Source organism: Anolis sagrei, chromosome 13 (genome assembly GCF_037176765.1).
Source record: "Anolis sagrei isolate rAnoSag1 chromosome 13, rAnoSag1.mat, whole genome shotgun sequence".
NCBI classification, from domain to species: Eukaryota; Metazoa; Chordata; class Lepidosauria; order Squamata; family Dactyloidae; genus Anolis; species Anolis sagrei.
In genome coordinates, this window is record NC_090033.1 from 3,455,638 (window position 1) to 3,474,636 (window position 18,999).

The 18,999-nt window shown below is 46.2% G+C and overlaps 1 protein-coding gene across 10 annotated transcripts in view; it reads left to right on the top strand.

Moving 5' to 3' along the window:
* The window catches only part of SAMD11 (sterile alpha motif domain containing 11), a 231,996-nt gene that overhangs the window by 87,182 nt on the left and 125,815 nt on the right, over nt 1–18,999 (top strand). For 6 of the 10 annotated variants that reach the window (XM_060758988.2, XM_060758987.2, XM_060758990.2 and 3 more), the window contains one exon: nt 10,118–10,168. The exons of 3 other annotated variants lie outside the window; for them this stretch is intronic. In XM_060758988.2, the coding sequence (XP_060614971.2) occupies nt 10,118–10,168 (51 nt within the window). Of the gene's footprint in view, nt 1–10,117; nt 10,189–18,999 lie in introns of all 10 variants that reach the window. One more of the 10 variants, XM_067472989.1, reaches the window with a different exon arrangement.

An 18,999-nucleotide genomic window follows, 5' to 3' on the forward strand; every position in this document is an offset into this window, starting at 1 on the left:
CAGTAAGAAGACATAAAACTTCAGAGAGCTTCTGTTCAACCATTTCAAAGCTTCCTGCTTGGGCAGTGATGGCAGGATCATCAGCATAGATGAAACTCTCTGTCTCTTCTGGCAGTGCTGGTCATTTGTGTAAATGTTAAATACTGATGGTGAAACCTGGTTTCCCCTGTAATAGGCAGTAAGAGCAACTAAAACTTCAGAGAGCTTCTGTTCAACCATTTCAAAGCTCCCTGCTTGAGTGGTAATGACAGGATCATCAGCATAGATGAAACTCTCCCTTCTTGAAGTGGCTGATCAATTTTGTCAGTGTTAAACATTGATGATGCAACTTGATTTTCCTGTAATAGGCAGTAAGAACACCTAAAACTTCAGAGAGCTTCTGTTCAACCATTTCAAAGTTTCCTGCTTGGACAGTGATGGCACGATCGTCAGCATAGATGAAACTATCTGTCTCTTCTGGCAGTGGCTGGTCATTTGTGTAAATGTTAAATATTGATGGTGAAACCTGTAATAGGCAGTAAAAGCACCTAAAGCTTCAGAGAGCTTCAGTTCAACCATTTCAAGGCTCCCTGCTTGGGCGGTGATGGCATGATCATCAGCATAGATGAAACTCTCTGTCCCTTCTGGCAGTGGGTAGTCATTGGTGTAAATCTTATACATTGATGGAGCAACATGGTTTTCCCTGTAACAGGCAGTAAAAGCACCTAAATCTTTGGGGAGCTTCAGTTCAACCATTTCAAAGCTCCCTTCTTGAGCGGTGATGGCACGATCATCAGCATAGATGAAACTCTCTGTCCCTTCTGGCAGTGACTGGTCATTTGTGTAAATGTTAAATATTGATGGTGAAACCTGGTTTTCCCTGCAATAGGCAGTAAAAGCACCTAAAACTTCAGAGAGCTTCTGCTCAACCATTTCAAAGCTCCCTTCTTGAGCGGTGATGGCACGATCATCAGCATAGATGAAACTCTCTGTCCCTTCTGGCAGTGACTGGTCATTTGTGTAAATGTTAAATATTGATGGTGCAACCTGGTTTTCCCTGTAATAGGCAATAAGAACACCTAAAACTTCAGAGAGCTTCCGTTCAACCATTTCAAATCTCCCTCCTTGAGCGGGGATGGCATGATCGTCAGCATAGATGAAACTCTCTGTCCTTTCTGGCAGTGGCTGGTCATTTGTGTAAATGTTAAATATTGATGGTGCAACCTGGTTTTCCCTTCTGACAGTGGCTGGTCATTTGTGTACATGTTAACCATGGATGGAGCAAGCAAGTTCTTCTGTTTTCGCCATCTTCTTCTTTGGTCCTGGAACTCAACAAAAAAGCTCCTGTTTTGTAGCAGATTTCCTATGAAGCGGGTGAGGTGGTCGTCCTGTTTGAACCGTGGAATCATACGTCTATAACTGTGCAATATGAAAGAGCCCTGGCTCACTTTCTTTTCAGTTCCTGGTTGAATTTCCTATTCTCTCGGTCTTCTTTTTCCTAAACGAGTAAGTCTGCGAACCTTTTCAGATGCAGCCGTTTCCAAACCGTGGTTGATAACCCTCCCGCCGCGCCACATGCGAATGCCTCCCGCCAGCACAGACAAACGCTCCCATCTGCTCTTTGCGGGACCCATCTGGGTGTCCTTAGTAAACTCTTTGTAACTGATGGCAGAATGGAAGAAAGAGCAGAGGGGAGAAGAGACACCGAGCCGCCCCGGTTGCCGCCGTTTGCTTGGCGTCGCTTTCCTCCGCCTCCCCTTTCTTTTTTTAATTATTAGTAATTTATAAGGCACCGTCTTGGCTCCTCCATCCCGCCCAAAAGACGCCGCTCGTGCGGCTTGATAGCTTGCAAATTATTAGTAATTTGATTTCAATTGAACGAGTAACCCGCTAAAGGGAAGCACACATTAGCCCCAGAAATCTAATTGGAGATAACACCATAGGAACCAGGGAAACGTGGAGCGGGCGCTTGGTTAAGCTGCGCAGAAAACGGGGTGGGGGCGAGAGATGGAAGATAATTGGGATTTAATTTCATTTCTTACCTATTCATTTGTTTAAATATGGGTGTTTAATTATCCAGCACCGCAGATAGCTAGGGTTGCCAAGCTCTGAATATGCACTCTTCCCCGTGGCAGAGTTTTCACCCTCCCTTTGCAGAAAGACCTCTCATGCTAACCTATCGGGCTTTGATGTTAGGACATTGGGAAAACGGCATCAGTGTGGCACTTGGGGTATGAGGGTGTGCACATGGATGCATCCATGACCTAGAACAGTGGTTCTCGACCTTCCTAATGCCGTCACCCCTTAATACAGTTCCTCATGTTGTGGTGACCCCCAACCATAACATTATTTTTGTTGCTACTTCATAACTGTCATTTTGCTCCTGTTACAACAGTCCTAAATGACTTGGGGTATGAGGGTGCGCACATGGATGCATCCATGACCTAGAACAGTGGTTCTCGACCTTCCTAATGCCGTCACCCCTTAATACAGTTCCTCATGTTGTGGTGACCCCCAACCATAACATTATTTTTGTTGCTACTTCATAAGTGTCATTTTGCTCCTGTTACAACAGTCCTAAACGACTTGGGGTATGAGGGTGCGCACATGGATGCATCCATGACCTAGAACAGTGGTTCTCGACCTTCCTAATGCCGTCACCCCTTAATACAGTTCCTCATGTTGTGGTGACCCCCAACCATAACATTATTTTTGTTGCTACTTCATAACTGTCATTTTGCTCCTGTTACAACAGTCCTAAACGACTTGGGGTATGAGGGTGCGCACATGGATGCATCCATGACCTAGAACAGTGGTTCTCGACCTTCCTAATGCCGTCAACCCTTAATACAGTTCCTCATGTTGTGGTGACCCCCAACCATAACATTATTTTTGTTGCTACTTCATAACTGTCATTTTGCTCCTGTTACAACAGTCCTAAACGACTTGGGGTATGAGGGTGCGCACATGGATGCATCCATGACCTAGAACAGTGGTTCTCGACCTTCCTAATGCCGTCAACCCTTAATACAGTTCCTCATGTTGTGGTGACCCCCAACCATAACATTATTTTTGTTGCTACTTCATAACTGTCATTTTGCTCCTGTTACAACAGTCCTAAATGACTTGGGGTATGAGGGTGCGCACATGGATGCATCCATGACCTAGAACAGTGGTTCTCGACCTTCCTAATGCCGTCAACCCTTAATACAGTTCCTCATGTTGTGGTGACCCCCAACCATAACATTATTTTTGTTGCTACTTCATAACTGTCATTTTGCTCCTGTTACAACAGTCCTAAATGACTTGGGGTATGAGGGTGCGCACATGGATGCATCCATGACCTAGAACAGTGGTTCTCGACCTTCCTAATGCCGTCAACCCTTAATACAGTTCCTCATGTTGTGGTGACCCCCAACCATAACATTATTTTTGTTGCTACTTCATAACTGTCATTTTGCTCCTGTTACAACAGTCCTAAACGACTTGGGGTATGAGGGTGCGCACATGGATGCATCCATGACCTAGAACAGTGGTTCTCAACCTTCCTAATGCCGTCAACCCTTAATACAGTTCCTCATGTTGTGGTGACCCCCAACCATAACATTATTTTTGTTGCTACTTCATAACTGTCATTTTGCTCCTGTTACAACAGTCCTAAATGACTTGGGGTATGAGGGTGCGCACATGGATGCATCCATGACCTAGAACAGTGGTTCTCGACCTTCCTAATGCCGTCAACCCTTAATACAGTTCCTCATGTTGTGGTGACCCCCAACCATAACATTATTTTTGTTGCTACTTCATAACTGTCATTTTGCTCCTGTTACAACAGTCCTAAACGACTTGGGGTATGAGGGTGCGCACATGGATGCATCCATGACCTAGAACAGTGGTTCTCGACCTTCCTAATGCCGTCAACCCTTAATACAGTTCCTCATGTTGTGGTGACCCCCAACCATAACATTATTTTTGTTGCTACTTCATAACTGTCATTTTGCTCCTGTTACAACAGTCCTAAATGACTTGGGGTATGAGGGTGCGCACATGGATGCATCCATGACCTAGAACAGTGGTTCTCGACCTTCCTAATGCCGTCAACCCTTAATACAGTTCCTCATGTTGTGGTGACCCCCAACCATAACATTATTTTCGTTGCTACTTCATAATTGTAATCTTGCTCCAAATCGCGATCCCTTAATACAGGGACAGAAAATTTCATCTATGCTGACGATCATGCCACCACCACCCAAGCATGGAGCTTTGAACTGGTTGCACAGAAGCTCTCCAAAGCTTTAGGTGCTCTTATTGCCTATTACAGGGGAAAGCAGGTTGCTCCATCAATATTTAACAGTTACACAAATGATCAGCCACTGCCAGAAGGGACAGAGAGTTTCATCTATGCTGACGATCATGCCACCACCACTCAAGCAGGGAGCTTTGAAATTTGTTGCACAGAAGCTCTCCAAAGCTTTAGGTGCTCTTATTGCCTATTACAGGGGAAACCAGCTTGCTCCATCAATGTTTAACATGTACACAGATTTCAGCCACTGCCAGAAGGGACAGAGAGTTTTATCTATGCTGACGATCATGCCACCACCACCCAAGCATGGAGCTTTCAAATGATTGCACAGAAGCTCTCCAAAGCTTTAGGTGCTCTTATTGCCTATTACAGGGGAAACCTGCTTGCTCCATCAATGTTTAACATTCACACAAATGATCAATCACTGCCAGAAGGGACAGAGAGTTTCATCTATGCTGATGATCGTGCCACCACCACCCAAGCAGGGAGCTTTGAAATGGTTGCACAGAAGCTCTCCAAAGCTTTAGGTGGTCTTACTGCCTATTACAGGAGAAACTAGCTTGCTCCATCATCGTTTAACATTTACACAAATGACCAGCAACTACCAGAAGGGACCGAGAGTTTCATCTATGCTGATGATCATGCAACCACCACCCAAGCAGGGAGCTTTGCAACAGTTGCACAGAAGCTCTCCAAAGCTTTAGGTGGTCTTACTGCCTGTTACAGGGGAAACCTGCTTGCTCCATCAATGTTTAACATTCACACAAATGATCAGCCACTGCCAGAAGGGACAGAGAGTTTCATCTATGCTAATGATCATGCCATCACCACTCAAGCACGGAGCTTTGAAAAGATTGAACAAAGCTTTAGGACAGTGTTTCTCAACCGTCCTAATGCCGTGACCCCTTAATACAATCCCTCATATTGTCGTGACCCCTAAACCATAAAATTATTTTTGTTGCTACTTCATAATTTTGCTCCTGTTATGGACCGTGACCCCTTAATACAGGGACAGAGTTTCATCTATGCTGACGATCATGTCATCACCACTCAAGCAGCAAGCTTTGAAACGCTCAAACTGAAGCTCTCCAAAGCTTTAGGTCAGTGTTTCTTGACCTTCCTAATGCCGTGACCCCTTAATACGGTCCCTCATGTTGTGGTGACCCCAACCATAAAATTATTTTCCTTGTTACTTCATAACTGTAATTTTGCTCCTCTTACGAATCGCGACCCCTTAATACAGGGACAGACAGTTTCATCTATGCTGATGATCATGCCATCACCACTTAAGCAGGGAGCTTTGAAACGATCAAACAGAAGCTCTCTCAGTGGTGGATTGGTGTTGTTGTGTGTCTTCTGACATATGACAATCATATGGTGGGTTTTTTTTTCAAGGAGGGAATTTTCCTTTGCCTTCCTCTGAGGCTGAGAGAGTGTGACTTGCCCACAGTCATCTAGTGAGCTTCCTGACTGAGAGGAATTTCTGTGCTCATGCAACTGCAGTGTGTTGCTTCTCTTCTGGACCACGTGTGTCTGCCTACAACAGGGAAGGGTCAATTGCAGCTGCCCCTAGAATGCATTACAGAGAGAATGGGCTGAGAGAGTGTAACTTGACGAGAGTCATCTAGTGGGCTTCCATGGCTAAGAGGAATCCCAATGCTCAAGTAACCTCGGTGTGTTGCTTCTCTTCTGGACCATGTGTGTCTGCCTACAACAGGGAAGGGTCAATTGCAGCTGTCCCTAGAATCCATTACAGAGAGAATGAGGCTGAGAGAGTGTAACTCGTCTCATGGGCTTCCATAGCTAAGAGGAATCCCAATGCTCAAGCAACCGCAGTGTGTTGCTTCTCTTCTGGACTATGTGTGTCTGCCTACAACAGGGAAGGGTCAATTGCAGCTGCCCCTAGAATGCATTACAGAGAGAATGAGGCTGAGAGAGTGTAACTCGTCTTGTGGGCTTCCATGGCTAAGAGGAATCCCAATGCTCAAGCAACCGCAGGGTGCTGCTTCTCTTCTGGACGATGTGTGTCTGCCTACAACAGGGGTCAATTGCAGCTGCCCCTAGAATGCATTACAGAGAGAATGAGGTTGAGAGAGTGTAACTTGACCAGAGTCGTCTAGTGGGCTTCCATGGCTAAGAGGAATCCCAATGCTCCAGAAACTGCAGTGTGTTGCTTCTCTTCTGGACCATGTGTGTCTGCCTACAATAGTGAAGGGTCAACTGAAGCTGCCCCTAGAATGCATTACAGAGAGAATGAGGCTGAGAGAGTGTAACCCGTCTTGTGGACTTCCATAGCTAAGAGGAATCCCAATGCTCAAGCAACCGCAGTGTTTTGCTTCTCTTCTGGACCACATGTGTCTGCCTACAACAGGGAAGGGTCAACTGCAGCTGCCCCTAGAATGTATTACAGAAAGAATGAGGCTGAGAGAGTGTAACTTGACCAGAGTCATCTAGTGGGCTTCCATGGTTAAGAGGAATCCCAATGCTCAAGCAACCGCTGTGTTACTTCTCTTCTGGACCATGTGTGACTGCCTACAACAGGGAAGGGTCAATTGCAGCTGCCCCTAGAATGCATTACAGAGAGAATGAGGCTGAGAGAGTGTAACTTGACAAGAGTCATCTAGTGGGCTTCCATGGCTAAGAGGAATCTCAATGCTCAAGCAACCGCAGAGTGTTGCTTCTCTTCTGGACCATGTGTGTCTGCCTACAACAGGGAAGGGTCAATTGCAGCTGTCCCTAGAATGCATTACAGAGAGAATGAGGCTGAGAGAGTATAACTCGTCTCGTGGGCTTCCATAGCTAAGAGGAATCCCAATGCTCAAGCAACCGCAGTGTGTTGCTACTCTTCTGGACCATGTGTGTCTGCCTACAACAGGGAAGGGTCAATTGCAGCTGCCCCTAGAATGCATTACAGAGAGAATGAGGCTGTGAGAGTGTAACTCATCCAGTGGGATTCCATAGCTAAGAGGAATCTCAATGCTCAAGCAACCACAGTGTTTTGCTTCTCTTCTGGACCACGTGTGTCTGCCTACAACAGGGAAGGGTCAACTGCAGCTGCCCCTAGAATGCATTACAGAAAGAATGAGGCTGAGAGAGTGTTACTTGACCAGAGTCATCTAGTGGGCTTCCATGGTTAAGAGGAATCCCAGTGCTCAATCAACCGCTGTGTGTTGCTTCCCTTCTGGACCACGTGTGTCTGCCTACAACAGGGAAGGGTCAACTGCAGCTGCCCCTAGAATCCATTACAGATAAAAGTGGATCTTCTGGATCAGGGCTTCCAGGATGGGATTAGATCTTGGTTCCCAAATGGCAGATATTTCAGACTGATGAGATATCAAACCACTCCAACCATAAGAAAAGAGGAGGCAGGGGCTACCTGTTACCTGGAGGGGGAAATAACCTCGCCCGTGCCCCTGCTGCTTGTCCGTATCTAAATTTAGGCAGCCGCTTGTCTGGAATCTTGTCTCTGCAGCTCGCAGGCAGAACACGCCGAATTAATTTCAGAGGTGCGGAAAGGGCTAATGATTTATTTACAGCTGGAGGGAGGCAGGCGGGATGGGGATGAGGGAGCCGCACTGCCGTGGCAGCCTTTGGGCTTCCTGTAGATGTGCCGTCCCTCGGCGTCTTGAGCTTCCTGCCAGCGCATCCAATTACTCCGAGGCATAATCTCTCACCTCCACCAGCCTCCTTTCTCCCTTTTAATGTGGCGGCGTGCCATGTGCTTCCAGCACATGCAGATCTCTCTCTCTCTCTTAAAGCAGGGGGACAGAAACACTTCAGTCTTGGTGTCGGCAGAGTATTTCCTCATCTCCGTATTGCAAAAATATAACTACTTTGGGTATCGATTGAAAGAGAAAAGTGGGATAATTATCGTCATCGTCGAGTACCCAATATTCTGTTTTCTTTCCTACAGCCCAACCGAATAGTCAGTGTTTCTCAACCTTCCGAATGCTGCGACCCCTTAATACAGTTCCTCATTTTGTGGTGACCCTCAACCATAATTTTTTTCCCATTCCTGCTTCATAATTGTAATAATAATAAATAATAATAATAATAACAATAATAATTGGTTGTGTCAGGAGCAACTTGAGAAACTGCAAGTCGCTTCTGGTGTGAGAGAATTGGCCGTCTGCAAGGACGTTGCTCAGGGGACGCCCGGATGATTTGATGTTTTTTACCATCCTTGTGGAAGGCTTCTCTCATGTCCCCTCATGAGGAGCTGGAGCTGATAGAGGGAGCTCATCCGCCTCTCCCCGGATTCGAACCTGTGACCTGTTGGTCTTCAGTCCTGCCAGCACAAGGGTTTAACCCTCTGCGCCACCTGGGGCTCAATAATAATGCTCAAGCAACCGCAGTGTGTTGTTTCCCTTCTGGACCATGTGTGTCTGCCTACAACAGGGAAGGGCCAATTGCAGCTGCCCCTAGATTGCATTACAGAGAGAATGAGGCTGAGAGAGTGTAACTTGACCAGAGTCATCTAGTGGGCTTCCATAGCTAAGAGGAATCCCAATGCTCAAGCAACCGCAGTGTGTTGCTTCTCTTCTGGACCATGTGTGTCTGCCTACAACAGGGAAGGGCCAATTGCAGCTGCCCCTAGAATCCATTACAGAGAGAATGAGGCTGTGAGAATGTAACTCATCCAGTGGGATTCCATAGCTAAGAGGAATCCCAATGCTCAAGCAACCGCAGTGTGTTGCTTCTCTTCTGGACCATGTGTGTCTGCCTACAACAGGGAAGGGCCAATTGCAGCTGCCCCTAGAATGCATTACAGAGAGAATGAGGCTGAGAGAGTGTAACTTGACCAGAGTCATCTAGTGGGCTTCCATAGCTAAGAGGAATCCCAATGCTCAAGCAACCGCAGTATGTTGCTTCTCTTCTGGACCATGTGTGTCTGCCTACAACAGGGAAGGGTCAATTGCAGCTGCCCCTAGAATCCATAATAATAATAATAATAATAATAATAATAATAATAATCTTTATTTATACCCCGCCACCATCTCCCCGGTGGGGACTCGGAGGGGTCAGGGGTCAACGAAAATAATTTTATGGTTGGGGGGTCGCCACAACATAAATGACTGTATTAATTGGTCATGGCATTAGGAAGGTCAAGAAACACTGACTTGAAGCTTCAGAGAGCTTCTGTTCAACCATTTCAAAGCTCCCTCCTTGAGTGGTGATGGCATGATTGTCAGCATAGATGAAACTCTCTGTCCTTTCTGGCATTTGTAGGGGTCACCACAACATGAGGAACTGGATTAAGGGGTTATGGCATTAGAAAGGTCGAGAAACACTGACCAAAAGCTTTGGAGAGCTTCTGTCTGACCATTTCAAATCTCCCTGCCTGAGCGGTGATGGCATGATCGTCAGCATAGATGAAACTCTTCATCACTTCTGGCATTTGTAGGGGTCACTACTACATGAGGAACTGGATTAAGGGTTCGCAGCATTAGGAAGGTTGGCTTAGAGGTTCAGAGAGTTCCTGTTCAATCGTCTCAAAGCTTCCTGTTTGAGTGGTGATGGCACAATCGTCAGCATACATGAAACTCCCTGTCCCTGTATTAAGGGGTCGAGATTCGTAACAGGAGCAAAATTACAGTGATGAAGCAGCAGCGAAAATAATTTTATGGTTGGGGGGTCACCACATCATGAGGAACTGTATTAAGGGGTCGCGGCATTAGGAAGGTTGAGAACTAATCTCTACGACCATACTTAAAAAGATGAGAAAATGTTGCCCTTCCCTTGTTTCCCTGCGTCGTAATGTGATGTGCGACTGAAAGCTCGTTTCTCCGCCTTTCTTTCTCTTTCTGTCATCTTTCTCTCTTCCTTTCTCAACAGGATCCACGCACATTGGGATCTGAACATCTCTTTCCACGAGACCTCTTGCAGGTACCCTTCTTCTTTGTATGGTAGGCCACGGCTTTCTTTGATAACGCATTTGGGAAATGGCATTGCAGAGTCCTACGAGAAAGACGGGGAACCCTTTCCGAGGGGTTGTGTGGTTGTTGTGCGATTGTGTTGCTTTGTTTTCTTCCCCCCCCCCCCCCTTTATGGGAGAAAAGAGCACTTTATTCCAAATCTATCCTATGTTAGGATAAAAGAATCAGCATTGCAAGACAATGAAGGAGGTACAGGATATGAATCATATACATCTATATCAGTGTTTTTGTCACATGTGGTCAAACAGCAAATGAGAGAGCAATTAGGTTCAATTCCATCGTTGGTGGAGTTCAGAATGCTCTTTGATTGTAGGTGAACTATAAATCCCCGCAACTACAACTCCCAAATGACAAAACAAAGCCCCCCCCCCCCTCAACACAACCACTATTCAAATTTGGGTGTATCTGATATTTGAACTATAAATCTCAGCTACTACAACACACGACCACCTTACCTGCATCATCGGTAATCTGCTACAAAACAGGAGCTTTTTTGTTGAGTTCCAGCGCCAGAGAAGCAGATGGCGGAAACAGAAGACCGGCCTCCCTCAGGGGAGCGTGCTTGCTCCATCCATGTTCAACATCTACACAAATGACCAGCCATTGCCCAGAAGGGACAGAGCATTTCATCTATGCTGACGATCATGCCATCACCGCTCAAGCAGGGAGCTTTGAAACCGTCGAACAGAAGCTCTTGGACAGCTTCTGTTCGACCGTTTTAGAGCTCTCTGCTTGTGTGGTGATGGCAGAATCGTTAGCATAGATGAAACTCATATATATGGTTGGAAGTCACCACAACATGAGGAACTGTATTAAGGGGTTGCGGCATTAGGAAGGTCGAGAAACACTGAAACTCTCTGTCCCTTCTGGAAGTGGCTGATCATGTGTGTAAATGTTATACATTGATAGAATACGCACACTTCCCTGAGGTAGGCTGTACTTCTGTTTTCACCATCTGCTTCTCTGGCTCTTGAGCTTCTGTTCAACAATTTCAAAGCTCCCTGCTTGAGCAGTGATGGCATGATCGTCAGCATAGATGAAACTCTCTGTCCCTTCTGGCAATGGCTGCTCATTTGTGTAAATGTTGAACATTGATGGAAGAAGCACGCTCCGCTGAGGCAGGCCATTATTCTGTTTTCGTCATCTGCCTCTCTGGCTCTTGAGCTTCTGTTCAACCATTTCAAAGCTCTCTGCTTGGGCGGTGATGGCACGATCGTCAGCATAGATGAAACTCTCTGTCCCTTTTTGCAGTGGCTGGTAATTTGTGTAAATTTTGAATGTTGATGGAGGAAACATGCTCCCCTGAAGCAGACTGTTCTGTTTTCGTCATCTGCTTTCCTGGCCCTTGAGCTTTTGTTCAACCATTTCAAAGCTCCCTGCTTGGGCGGTGATGGCACAATCATCAGCATAGGTGGAACTCTCTGTCCCTTCTTCCAGTGGCTGATCATTTGTGTAAATGTTGAACATTGATGGAGCAAGTAAGCTCCCCTGAAGCAGGTCATTATTATGTTTGTAGCTTTTCCCTCTCCAACTTTAATTTCCACCTTTGGTCAGCAAAACAATTAATAATAATATTGTGATTTTGTCCTACACTCCTATGCTATCAATTAGAAGCAGAAAATAAGCAATTTATGGTGATCCTAAGGCAACATGGCAATATTTGTTGGGGCAGGATCACAGTGGCCTTTCATGGAGGCTGATAGTGTGTGACCTCCCCAAGACTAAAGGTAAAGGTTTCCCCTTGACATTAAATCTTGTCGTGTCTGAATCTGGGGGTTGGTGCTCATCTCCATTTCTAAGCCAAAGAGCCAGCATTGTCTGTAGAAACCACCTGGGTCATGTGTGGTATCGCTGCCGTGTAGCGGGAAGCCAACAGAAGCGAACGAGCAGTGCCAGTCATCAGTAGCTCACCGACTGGTGTTGTAGTAAAGGTTAGAGATGAGTGTCCTCATTCCGCTTCCCTCCAAGTGCGAAGTTCGCACTGTACGAGTGATATCCGGAAAGTAAGGTTACAAGGCACATAGCTGTTGTGGGGAATTTTCACGGGGGAAGTTGGTATCACTGCCGTGTAGCAGGAAGCCAGCAGAAGTGAACGAGCAGTGCCAGTTGTCGGTAGCTCATTGACTGGCGTTGTGGTGAAGGTTAGGGATAAGTGTCCTCATTCTGCTTCCCTCCAAGTGCGAAGTTCGCACTGTATGAGTGATATCCAGAAAGTAAGGTTACAAGGCATGTAGCTGTTGTGGGGAATTTTCGTGGGGGAAGTTGGTATCACTGCCGTGTAGCGAACGAGCAGTGCCAGTCATCAGTAGCTCATCAGCTGGCCTTGTGGTGAAGGTTAGAGATGAGCATCCTCATTCCGCTTCCCTCCAAGTGCAAAGTTCGCACTGTACGTGTGATATCTGGAAAGTAAGGTTACTAGGCACGCAGCTGTTGCGGGGAATTTTCATGGGGGAAGTTGGTATCACTGCCGTGTAGCGGGAAGCCAGCAGAAGTGAACGAGCAGTGCCAGTCGTCAGTAGCACACTGACTGGCATTGTGGAGAAGGTTAGAGATGAGCATCCTCATTCCACTTCCCTCCAAGTGCGAAGTTCGCACTGTATGTGTGATATCTGGAAAGTAAGGTTACAAGGCACGTAGCTGTTGCAGGGAATTTTCATGGGGGAAGTAGGTATCACTGCCGTGTAGCAGGAAGCCAGCAGAAGCGAACGAGCAGTGCCAGTTGTTGGTAGCTCACCGACTGGCGCTGTGGTGAAGGTTAGAGCTGAGCATCCTCATTCCGTTTAAATGCTCACATTTGCATGTTTTCATACTGCTAGGTTGGCAAAAGCTGGGGCTAACAGTGGGAGCTCACCCTGTTCCCCAGATTCAAACCGCCAACCTTCCGGTTAGCAGGTTCTGCTGCTTAGTGGATTATCCCAACTACCCAAGAATAGCTGGTGGATATTCCAGTTGTCCAACAGTCAGGAAAGAAAGAAGTTAAACAATAGACGGCAGTGACAATAGACACACAACGGAAGATTTCGAATGTCTTTCATGTAAAGCTCGGTGTCAGAAAGCCACACCTAGGGTCAGCACAAGCCTTTTGGAACAGGAAATCTTTTGTGAGACGCTGCCCACACCAGTCTGCATGAGGGGAGGAGACGTTGCGGGCGAGCTTGTTTTGAGCCATTATCGCAAATTGCCTCATCATAATTCCCCCCGTAATTTGAGCCGTGCGGCGGGGGAGATCGGTGGGACGCCGCGGTCGGTGCCCCATTAGGACCGTGTGCCGTGCGCCTCTTGTCTTGCTGCCAGCGAGCCTTTGTATTAATAGCCACATTGTGCTGTGGTCAGGGGATGATCGATAGCGCAGGTGCTTGATGGATGTGCAGAGGGAAGATTTATAGGCTCCGGTGGCGTGTAGGGCAAGCCGATGGAGATCGACAGCGAGGGGCGGGGAGGAAGCGGGGGGAGAGTCCTTCAGAAACGCCGGGAACTGTAGAATCGTTGACGCTGATCCTTGTGCCTGAACTCCGGCTGGACATTGCTCTCTAGGCTTTGGTTGATCCAAAAAGAAAATGGTTCAAAACTTGTTTCGGATATAAGGGGTGCTGGTGGTTCAATTCGGAATTGAATTCTGAATTTTTCGGAAAAAATCGGAATTTTTCAGAAAAAAAAAATTTCGGAAAAAAATCGGAATTTTTCCACGGACAAAAATCGGAATTTTTCCGAAGAAATTGGAATTTTTCAGAAAAAAATTGGAATTTTTCCAGGGACAAAAATCAGAATTTTTCCAGGGAAAAAAGAGGATTTCTTTAAAAAAAATCGGAATTTTTTCCAAAATAAATCTGATTTTTTTTTGAAAAAAATTCAGAACTTTCCAAAATTTTTGATTCACTTTGTTAATGGTGGATGCAATTCTGCAATATGCGAAAAACAGCATGGGCATGAAAGTATAGGATTTCCAGTGTCTTCTTAGGCACTTGATCCAAAAAGAAAATGGTTCAAAACTTGTTTTGGATGAAGGGGGTGCTGATGGTTCAATTCGGAATTGAATTCTGAATTTTTCCGGGAAAAATCGGAATTTTTCCACGGACAAAAATCGGAATTTTTCCGAAAAAATCGGAATTTTTCAGAAAAAAATTGGAATTTTTCCGGGGACAAAAATCAGAATTTTTCCCAGGGAAAAAAAGAGGATTTCTTTCTGAAAAACCCGGATTTTTTTCTGAAAAAAATCCGGAACATTCCGAAATTTCCGATTCGCTTCGTTAATGGTGGATGCAATTCTGCAATATGCGCAAAACAGCATGGGCATGAAAGTATGGGATTTCTAGTGTCTTCTTAGGCACTTGATCCAAAAAGAAAATGGTTCAAAACTTGTTTCGGATGAAGGGGGTGCTGGTGGTTCAATTCGGAATTGAATTCTGAATTTTTCAGAAAAAAATTGGAATTTTTTCCAGGGGAAAAAATCGGAATTTTTCCGAAAAAAAATTCAGAACTTTCCAAAAAAATTTGAATCACTTTGTTAATGGCGGATGCAATTCTGCAATATGCGAAAAACAGCGTGGGCATGAAAGTATGGGATTTCTAGTGTCTTCTTAGGTAACTCACAGCAAATAATAATATTAAAACTTCTGGGTTGTTGTAGGTTTTTTCGGGCTATATGGCCATGGTCTAGAGGCATTCTCTCCTGACGTTTTGCCTGCATCTATGGCAAGCATCCTCAGAGGTTGTGAGGTCTGTTGGAACTAGGAAAAAGGGATTATATATCTGTGGAATGACCAGGGCAGGACAAAGGACTATTGTCTGCTGGAGCTAGGTGTGAATGTTTCAACTGACCACCTTGATTAGCATACAATGGCCTGACTGTGCCTGGGGCAAACTTAGGTAATTAGATGAGAGGTAATTAGATGTCCCTGCCTGCTTCCTCTCTGTGGTTTTGCTGTTGCAATTTTAGTGTTTTTTTAAATACTGGTAGCCAGATTTTGTTCATTTTCATGGTCTCCTCCTTTCTGTTGAAATTGTCCACATGCTTGTGTATCTCAATGGCTTCTCCGTGTAGTCTGAAATTGCAACAGCAGAGATCTGGAGAACAAGCCCTATGAGGAGCGGTTTAAAGAGCTGGGCATGTTTAGCCTGAAGAAGAGAAGGCTGAGAGGAGACATGATGAGTTGTTCATTTGTTCAGTCGTTTCTGACTCTTCATGACCTCATGGACCAGTCCCCGTCAAAGCTCCCTGTCAGCCGTCACCACCCCCAGCTCCTTCAAGGTCAATCCAGTCACTTCAAGGATGCCATCCATCCACCTTGCCCTTGGTCGGCCCCTCTTCCTTTTTTCTTCCATTTTCCCCAGCCGCATTGTCTTCTCTAAGCTTTCCTGTCTTCTCATGATGTGTCGGCCGTCACCACCCCCAGCTCCTTCAAGGTCAATCCAGTCACTTCAAGGATGCCATCCATCCACCTTGCACATGGTCGGCCCCTCTTTCTTTTTCCTTCCATTTTCCCCAGCGTCATTGTCTTCTCTAAGCTTTCCTGTCTTCTCATGATGTGTCGACCGTCACCACCCCCAGCTCCTTCAAGGTCAATCCAGTCACTTCAAGGATGCCATCCATCCACCTTGCACATGGTCGGCCCCTCTTTCTTTTTCCTTCCATTTTCCCCAGCCTCATTGTCTTCTCTAAGCTTTCCTGTCTTCTCATGATGTGTCGACCATCACCACCCCCAGCTCCTTCAAGGTCAATCCAGTCACTTCAAGGATGCCATCCATCCACCTTGCCCTGGGCTCACCTACATCCAGGTAGAGCACTGTGGAATCAAACAATGATGGATCTGTACAAAACTTGGCATGAATCCTCAATTTGCCCAAATGTGAACAGTGGTGCAGTTTGGGGGAAATAGACTTTATAGTTGCTGGGATTTATAGTCCACCTCCAATCAAAGAGCATGCTGAACTCCAACAACGATGGAATTGAACCAAACTTGGCACACAGCTCTCCCATGACGAACAGAAAATACTGGAAGGGTTTGGTGGGCATTGACCTTGAGTTTGGGAGTTGTAGTTCACCTGCATTCAGAGAGCACTGAGGACTCAAACAATGATGGATCTGGACCAAACTTGGCACGGATACTCAGTATGCCCAAATGTGAACAGTGGTGCAGTTTGGGGGAAATAGACCTTGCAATTTGGGAGCTTTGCTGGGATTTATAGTTCACCTCCAATCAAAGAGCATTCTGAACTCCACCAACGATGGAATTGAACCAAACTTGGCAAATAGAACTCCCATGACCAACAGAAAATACTGGAAGGGTTTGGTGGGCATTGACCTTGAGTTTGGGAGTTGTAGTTCACCTGCATTCAGAGAGCACTGAGGACTCAAACAATGATGGATCTGGACCAAACTTGGCACGGATACTCAGTATGCCCAAATGTGAACAGTGGTGCAGTTTGGGGGAAACAGACCCTGCAATTTGGGAACTTTGTTGGGATTTATAGTTCACCTCCAATCAAAGAGCATGCTGAACTCCACCAACGATGGAATTGAACCAAACTTGGCACGCAGAACTCCCATTGTTTGGGTGCTCCTTTGCCCGACCTGTGAGCCTTGACCCAAATCCTTGAGTTGCTCTTCGGAAGGTTTTATCCTCCCAAGGCTATTCTGTCTGCCATCGACTGGAGAAGAAAGGACTTGGCCGCGATTAGAGAGGTTTTGTCATGCTGTGCGCAAGGCGATAAGTGCCAGTGTGGGGGCTGCATGTGAGAAGGAGGTAAGGGGCTTGGATCAGGCTGAGCTGCCCGCTCCTCTCGCATCTCTATCCCGTTCTTTCAGCTGACTCAGAGGTCCTGGTCTTACCTTCCCAGGAGATTTGAGGACGGCACTGACCTTGCTGGCTATCTCAAAGCCTTTCCCACCTGTCCATCTAGTTATTTATCGTATCAGGAGCCAACCAAGGGTAGAGTTGCAATGCATTTACAAAAAATACAAAGTTTAAAAACCTGGTATATAGTAAATGTCCTTTGACCAGAACTGGCTAATTGTATTGTTGTTATAAGAAGCTTCTCCTTTGTGCACGTGGCAGGGCTCCGGTTGCATTATACGAGGGTTGAATGAAAAGTAATGCCTCCACCTTTGTAACTCCTAAACAGATGGCAGTACTGGTATGCAGCAGGTACTGGCTTGTTCAGTAGACTCTCCTCTATAGTTCCATTTTGGCAGGAAGCCTCAGCAGAAAAAGTAATGTCCCCACCTTCGTAACTCCTCAACAGATGGTAGTACTGGTATGCGGCAGGTACTGGTTTGTTCAGTAGACTCTCCTCTACAGTTCCATTTTGGCAGGAAGCCTCAGCAGAAAAAGTAATGTCCCCACCTTCGTAACTCCTCAACAGATGGTAGTACTGGTATGCGGCAGGTACTGGCTTGTTCAGTAGACTCTCCTCTACAGTTCCATTTTGGTGGGAAGCCTGGTTGTGGCCCACAGGTTGTGCCAGTCAGCTTTCATATTATATTGTTTCTAGCAGCCACTCTTTGCTTGATATTCAAGCAATGCTTCTTGTAGCTCAGAGCACAGTCCAGGGTGGCTCCCAGTATATTGGTGTGTTGCAATGCTCCAATGGGACCACAACCAGACACAGTGAAGGCTCCAGTGGGATTCCTTCCCAGGTAATCCTCAGAGCTCGAGATGCTTGCATGTTCTTAAGGTGAAAAGCACACTTCTGTGTTTTAGATGGATTAGGAATCAGTTGGTTTTCTCTGTAATAGGCAGCAAGAGCACCTAAAGCTTCAGAGAGCTTCTGTTCAACCATTTCAAAGCTCCCTGCTTGAGTGGTGATGGCACGATCGTCAGCAGTGCCAGTCGTCAGTAGCTCATCGACTGGCATTGTGATGAATGTTAGAGGTGAGCATCCTCATGCCATTTTCCTCCAAGTGCGAACTTCGCAGTGTATGAGGGATATCTGGAAAGGAAGGTTACAAGGCACATAGCTCTCGCGGGTAATTTTCACGGGGGATGTTGGTATCACTGCCGTAAAGCGGGAAGGCAGCAGAAGCGAATGAGCAATGCCGGTTGTCAGTAGCTCATTGACTGGCATTGTGGTGAAGGTTAGAGATGAGCGTCCTCATACTATTTCCCTCCATGTGCAAAGTTCACGCTGTACGAGGGATATCTGGAAAGTAAGGTTACAAGGCACATAGGTCTTGCAGGGCATTTTCTCGGGGAAATTTGGTGTCACTGCCGTGTGGCGGAGCAAACATGCAGTGCCAATCGTCAGTAGCTCATCATAACGAGTGATATCCAGAAAGTAAGGTTACAAGGCACGGAGCTGTCATGGGGAATTTTCACGGGGGGAGTTGGTATCACTGCTGTATCACTGCTGTGTAGAAAGAAGCCGACAGAAATGAACGAGCAGTGCCTGTTGTCAGTAGCTCATCCACTGGCATTGTGGTGAAGGTAAGAGATGAGTGTCCTGATTCCTTTTCCCTCCAAGTGCAAAGTCTGCACTGTACGAGGGATATCTGGAAAGTAAGATTACCTTCCAGATATATATAGGGTCTCTATTTTGCGGATTTTCACTTTTCGAGCAGTGCCAGTCATCCACTGGTGTTGTGGTAAAGGTTAGAGATGAGGGTCTTCATTCCTTTTCCCTCCAAATGCAAAGTCCGCGCTGTACAAGGGATATCTGGAAAGTAAGGTTACTTTCCAGATATATATAGCTTCCCTACTTCGTGGATGTTCACTTTTTGAGCAGTGCCAGTCATCAGTAGTTCATCCACTGGCATTGTGGTGAAGGTAAGAAATGAGTGTCCAC